This window comes from Struthio camelus, chromosome 16 (assembly GCF_040807025.1).
Source record: "Struthio camelus isolate bStrCam1 chromosome 16, bStrCam1.hap1, whole genome shotgun sequence".
NCBI lineage: Eukaryota > Metazoa > Chordata > Aves > Struthioniformes > Struthionidae > Struthio > Struthio camelus.
The window spans coordinates 1,764,925-1,771,493 of NC_090957.1; the positions used below are offsets into that span (position 1 = coordinate 1,764,925).

Below are 6,569 nucleotides of genomic sequence, written 5' to 3' on the forward strand. Positions count from 1 at the left end.
CGCCTTCCGGCGGGAAGATGGCGGCGGCGGCGGGAGGCCCCGGGGCGGCGGCGGACGGGCCCGCGGCGCTCCCGGCGCAGCCGCACGAGCTCAAGAGCCAGTTCCGCACCCGCGAGGGCTCCTACCGGCTCCTGGCACCGCCGGGACCCGAACCGCGGGCCCGCGCCGGCCCTGCCGCCGCCGCCGCCGCCCCGGGGCCTTCCCCGCCCGCCGCCGCCGTGCCGCCCCCCGGCCCTGCCGCCGCCGCCGCCGCCGCGCCGGGCCCCGCCGCCGCGCTGCCCCCCGTGCGGCTCTCCATGGTGCGGCTCGCCCTGCCCGCCGCCGCCGAGGAGCCGAGCGAGGCCGCCGAGCGGAGCCGCGTCTGCTTCAACCTGGGCCGCGAGCTCTACTTCTACGGGGGCACCGGGCCCGGCGGGCGCGGGAGCCGGCGGGTAACGGCGGGCGGGCGGGCGACGGGGGCACTGCGGGGGGGGTAACGGGGGCCCTTGGGTTTGGGGGGCTCGGTAACGGGGGCCCCGGGGTTTTGGGGGGGGTAACGGGGGCCCTGGGGGGGGTAACGGGGGCCCCTGGGTTTGGGGGGCTCGGTAACAGGGGCCCCGGGGTTTTGGGGGGGGGTAACGGGGGCCCCTGGGTTTGGGGGGCTCGGTAACGGGGGCCCTGGGGGGGGTAACGGGGGCCCCTGGGTTTGGGGGGCTCGGTAACGGGGGCCCCGGGGTTTTGGGGGGGGTAACGGGGGCCCCTGGGTTTGGGGGGCCTGGTAACGGGGGCCCTGGGGTTTTGTGAGGGGGGTAACGGGGGCACTGGGGGGGGTAACGGGGGCCCCTGGGTTTTGGGGGGGGTGACGGGGGCACTGGGTGGGGTAACGGGGGCCCCTGGATTTGGGGGGCTCGGTAACGGGGGCACTGGGGGGGTGACGGGGGCCCCGGGGTTTGGGGGGCTCGGTAACGGGGGCCCTGGTGTTTTGGGGGGGTGTGACGGGGGCCCCGGGGTTTTGTGAGGGGAGTAACGGGGGCACTGGGGGGGGGGGTAACGGGGGCCCTGGGGTTTGGGGGGCTCGGTAACGGGGGCCCCGGGGTTTTGTGAGGGGGGTAACGGGGGCCCTGGGGTTTGGGGGGCTCGGTAACGGGGGCCCTGGGGTTTTGTGAGGGGGGTAACGGGGGCCCTGGGGGGGGTAACGGGGGCCCTGGGGTTTGGGGGGCTCAGTAACGGGTGCCCCGGGGTTCTGTGAGGGGGGTAACGGGGGCACTGGGGTTTTAGGGGGAGGGGGGTAACGGGGGTGGCGGCGGCAGGAGCCGGCAGTTAATGGCAATACTGTGCCCAGCTGGGCTGGGAGCTGGTGGGTAACGGCAGTACCGGGAGGGGACAGGAGATGGGGGGGGGGTAGTAACGGGGCTACCAGGCCTGGGAAGGGGCCGGTAATGGGGCTACCGGGTCCGGCTGGTGTAGTAGCCGGTGAGTAATGGCACCGGGGCCGGTAACGGGGGCACCGGGCTCGGCGGTTGCAGTAGCCGGCTGGTAACAGGGCTGCCAGGGCCAGTGACAGGCAGCGATAGCGGGTGACGAGGAGGACGGGATTCGGGGAAATAAAGTAGCGGACGGACGAGGAGCGGAGCGAACGGGGGATAGCGGGAGCCCCGGGACTGCGACAGGGAACAGGGCACCGGTAAAGCTTGGAGGGGGGGGTGACAGGAGGGGGGAGCGAGCCGGTGACAGGGGGACGGGGGTGATTTTGGGGCTGGGATTCGGCTGGGAAGGGGGACACCCCAGGAGCAAGAGATGGTAACGGGAAAGCAGGAACCTCGGGGCGGATGCGAGCGGAGGGGAGACTGATTTGGGAGCCCAGAATGGGTTCTCCCATTTGCTATGGCGGGGGGGGGAGGATTTTTTTGGGGTGCTGGCACGTTCCTGCTCTCTCCCGAATCGAGGAGACGCTCTCGGAGGGCTGCTCTTTCTGTCAAAGCTTTCGGGCGCCCGCCCCGGGGTGGGGGGTAGGGGGCGGCCCCGGCAGGGCGAGCGGGGCTGCGGTGACAGTGCCATCGCGCCCGCAGTCCCTCGACCTCAACAAGCCCATCGACAAGCGCATTTACAAAGGCACCCAGCCCACCTGCCACGACTTCAACCAATTCACCGCCGCCTCCGACAGCATCTCCCTCCTGGTGGGCTTCTCGGCCGGGCAGGTGCAGTACCTCGACCTCGTCAAGAAGGACACGAGCAAGCTCTTTAACGAGGAGGTGAGACCCCCCCCCCTTTTTTCCCCCACCTCGCGTTAACGGCCAGGCTGCCGCGTGCCTTGGAGGGGACCTAAGTTACGCGGTCCCGTCCTTTCCGCCTCCTTTCCCGGCCCGGAACGGCGTTACGGAGCTGCGGGACACGGACGTCGCTGCCTCAGTCGCTAGCTGGTGTCGCTACGACCTTTTTTTGCGTTGGACAAAGCTATGTTCTCCCTCGGGAGCAGATTCGCTTCCCGCGAAGAGCGATAGCGGGGCCAGGGAGCCGTCAAACATCCAAATTATTTCCTGCGGTTACGGCTGTTTTTCCAGGAAAGGTGCCGAGGGGGACGGACAGACAAACTCTGTCCGCGGTCGCGTGCGGCTTCGTTTCGGGCTGCTCGAGGAGGCTCGGGGCGTGCGTTTGGCGAGGCTCCGGCGTCCCTCCGGAGCCCGGCGCAGCTCCGAGACCCCCTTGAAGAGCGTTCACGGCTCGGCAGGGCGGCAGAGGGCTTCCCCGGCGTGCCCTCCGCGCCTCGGGGCTGACGCGACGCAGCCGGGATGATCCAGAGGGAGGGAAGGTGGGGGGGGGGGGGGGGGGGGAAAAACCCACCTCGCGAGAAGCCGCCGACCGCGATTCCCTCCCCGTGCTGTGCCCCCCGCTCTGCCCCCAGCGACTCATCGACAAGACGAAAGTCACCTTCCTCAAGTGGATCCCGGAGACGGAGAGCCTCTTCCTGGCCTCGCACGCCAGCGGCCACCTCTACCTGTACAACGTGGAGCACCCCTGCGGCTCGGCGCCCCCCCAGTACAGCCTGCTCAAGCAGGGCGAGGGCTTCAGCGTCTTCGCCTGCAAGAGCAAGAGCGCCCGCAACCCGCTGGTGAAGTGGGCGGTGGGCGAGGGCGCCCTCAACGAGTTCGCCTTCTCGCCCGACGGCCGCTACCTGGCCTGCGTCAGCCAGGACGGCTGCCTCCGCGTCTTCCACTTCGACTCCATGCTGCTGCAGGGCATGATGAAGAGCTATTTCGGGGGGCTGCTGTGCGTCTGCTGGAGCCCCGACGGGCGCTACGTGGTGACGGGCGGCGAGGACGACCTGGTGACCGTGTGGTCCTTCGCCGAGGGCCGCGTGGTGGCCCGGGGCCACGGCCACAAGTCGTGGGTCAACGCCGTGGCCTTCGACCCCTTCACGGGCGGCGTGGAGGACGAGGAGCCGCCGGCGGAGCTGAGCGGCAGCGACGACGACGCCCCCGAGCCCGCGGCCCGTTTCGGCCGGCTGCGAGCCAGCAGCACCCTCTCCCGCCTCTCCAAGCACAGCGCCCGCAGCAGCCCCTCCGTCACCTACCGCTTCGGCTCGGCCGGCCAGGACACCCAATTCTGCCTGTGGGACCTCACCGAGGACGTCCTCTACCCCCACCCGCCCCTCTCCCGCGCCCGTACCCTCACCAACACCTTCAGCGCCGGCCTGCCCGCCTCCGGCAGCAGCCCGGCGCCGAGCGACGTCGGCGCGCCGGGCCTGCCCCGCTCGCTCTCGCGCTCCAACAGCCTGCCTCACCCCGCCGTGACGGGCACGGCCAAGAGCCCCGCGCCCGACGCCGCCGCCGCCCCCTTCAGCATCGGCAAATTCGCCACGCTCACGCTGCAGGAGCGCAAGGAACGGGCCGCCGACAAGGAGCACAAGCGCTACCACAGCCTGGGCAACATCAGCAAGAGCAGCGAGAAGCTCAACGCGGCCCCCAAGGGCAAGCTGGACACGGCCAAGGTGCTGGGCACGGCCCTCTGCCCCCGCATCCATGAGGTGCCGCTGCTCGAGCCGCTGGTGTGCAAGAAGATCGCCCACGAGCGCCTCACCGTCCTCCTCTTCCTCGAGGACTGCATCATCACCGCCTGCCAGGAAGGTCTCATCTGCACCTGGGCCAGGCCGGGCAAAGGCGTGAGTATAGAGCCGGGGACGTCCCCTCGCCCGTCTCCGCGAGCCACCGGAGGGAAAAGGAGGGAGGGGGAACGCGGCTGCGGAGTCCCCCGGACGCCGGGATCCGCTCGCCGGGAGGGCGGAGAGGACGCGGCGGCGAGGGAGCCGCCCGCGGCGTCGCCCCGGGGTGGGAAACGGGCGTCCCGGGCTCCCTGCGCTTAGCGAGCCTCCTGTGTCACCGTTGTCACCCCTTCCTGCTTGGCGTTTCCCTGGTGCCGCGGAGCCCGGTCCCTCGCGGCCGGTGGCACGCTCGGTGGCACCCCGGGGTGCCATCGGGCTGTGAAGTTGGGGTCCCGGTGCCCCTCGGCCTGCCGCCGGCACCCTACACCCAGCGCCGCGGCGTCCTCGGCGGTGACGGAGGGGACGTCGGAGGCTCGCTACTCCCCCACGCGTCACCCACCTCCTGCCTGGGGTTTCCGGGGAGCCGCTACGGCCCGTGACACCCCGAGGTGCAGCCTGGGTCACCCCACGCCCAGCGCGACGTCCCCTTCTGCCCGGTGACACGGGTTTCTCGGCGCCCCGCTCCTCGTCCCCGCAGCCGGAGCGGGTTGGGGGGGGGGAGGGTGGGCAGTTTGGGGACACAGGCGACGCGGGGGCAGGGTCCCTGGGGTGGGGACGCCGGGTGCCACCCGTGCCGACGGCGGGCGCCTTCCCTTTCGCAGAGCCTGGCCTCGCAGAACGGCGGCTCGCCCAGCGGCACCGTGGTGTAGCCGGCCTCGGCCCGACGCCGGCCCGCAGCCCCCCCGCCGAGCGCGGGGACCGTCACCCCGTGCCCCCGCCGCGGGTGCCCCCTTCCCGCGGACCTCGGCGGCGCCCGCCGTGCCCCCTTCCCCTCCCCTCTCGATACTACTGATGTCCCCGTCACCCCCCCCCCCCCAAACCTTCGCGGGTGCCCCGGGGCAGGCAGGGCGCCCCGGGCGCCGCTGTCACCCGCTGCGGGTGTCCCCCACCCTGCCAGAAAAGCAGTGTTAACGGTGGTGGCGCCCCATCCCCGCCGACGGGGGACCGGGGCGCCCTGTGCCTTCGTCACTTTACTGCCCGCGCCGCCGCGGGGTAAGTTATGGAACCGGGTTCTGCCCGCTTATTTATACTAAAAAAAAAAAGACCGTTTTTTCGCACCGCTGCCCCCCCTCTCCCTGCCACTGTCCCCTCCCCGTCGCCACTGTCCCCTCCGCGTCCTGCCTCGGCCCTGATTTTGGGGAGGGGGGGGTGACGTTGGGCACGTGGGGACGGAGCGGAGGGGGCAGCCCGAGCGCTGCGCCAGGGCGCGTCGGCCACGTGCCAGGTGCTGCCTGGGGACAGATCGGGGCCACTGCAGACACACGGGGACAGATCGGGGCCACTGCAGACACACATGGGGACAGGTTGGGGCCACGCTGGGCAAAGGGACATGGCAGGGATGTGCCAGGCGCTGCCTGGGGACACGGGGACAGATCGGGGCCACTGCAGACACACATGGGGACAGGTTGGGGCCACGCTGGGCAAAGGGACATGGCAGGGATGTGCCAGGCGCTGCCTGGGGACACGGGGACAGATCGGGGCCACTGCAGACACACATGGGGACAGGTTGGGGCCACGCTGGGCAAAGGGACATGGCAGGGATGTGCCAGGCGCTGCCTGGGGACACGGGGACAGATCGGGGCCACTGCAGACACACATGGGGACAGGTTGGGGCCACGCTGGGCGAAGGGACATGGCAGGGACGTGCCAGGCGCTGCCTGGGGACACGGGGACAGATCGGGGCCACCGCGGACGCATGGGGACAGATTGGGGCCACACTGTGCCTGGGGACATGGGGACAGATCAGGGCCACACTGGGCAAAGGGACACGGCAGGGACGTGCCAGGCGCTGCCTGGGGACACGGGGACAGACCAGGGCCACGCTGGGCAAAGGGACACGGTGGGGATGTGCCAGGTGCTGCCTGGGGACACGGGGACAGATCGGGGCCACTGCAGACACACGGGGACAGATTGGGGCCACACTGTGCCTGGGGACATGGGGACAGGTTGGGGCCACGCTGGGCAAAGGGACACGGTGGGGATGTGCCAGGCGCTGCCTGGGGACATGGGGACAGATTGTGGACACACGGGGACAGATCGGGGCCACGCTGGGCAAAGGGACACGGCAGGGACGTGCCAGGCGCTGCCTGGGGACACGGGGACAGACCAGGGCCACCGCGGACGCGCATGGGGACAGCTTCACGCCGGGTGCCACGCGTCCCCAGCCCTGTCCCCAAACCAGCCCCGTCGTCACCGTGCCCACGTCCCTGTGCCAGACCCCGGAGCCGGGGGGGGGGGGGCATCTCCACACTCCCTCTGGGGACATTTTGGGGGTCCCCCTGTCCCCCCCCCCCGACAGCCCTCGTCCCCACGCCGAGCGGAGCCACCCGTG

At 71.4% G+C, this 6,569-nt stretch overlaps 1 protein-coding gene across 1 annotated transcript; it reads left to right on the plus strand.

Annotated features, from left to right (window-relative positions):
- Positions 1-252: 252 nt before the first annotated feature.
- On the plus strand, positions 253-5,296 carry DMWD (DM1 locus, WD repeat containing). Its single transcript, XM_068910227.1, has 4 exons — positions 253-431; positions 2,049-2,231; positions 2,882-4,138; positions 4,840-5,296. Exons 1-4 carry the CDS (start codon positions 297-299, stop codon positions 4,885-4,887), a joined length of 1,623 nt encoding a protein of 540 aa, XP_068766328.1. The 5' UTR covers positions 253-296; the 3' UTR covers positions 4,888-5,296.
- Positions 5,297-6,569: the final 1,273 nt, after the last annotated feature.

Bases quoted from the DNA above. Each gene is read 5' to 3' on its own strand.
- DMWD (XM_068910227.1), top strand. From the start codon at position 297: ATGGTGCGGCTCGCCCTGCCCGCCGCCGCCGAGGAGCCGAGCGAGGCC. The intron at 2,232-2,881 runs GTGAGACCCCCC...CTCTGCCCCCAG, and splicing joins GCAAGCTCTTTAACGAGGAG to CGACTCATCGACAAGACGAA. The intron at 4,139-4,839 runs GTGAGTATAGAG...TCCCTTTCGCAG, and splicing joins GGGCCAGGCCGGGCAAAGGC to AGCCTGGCCTCGCAGAACGG.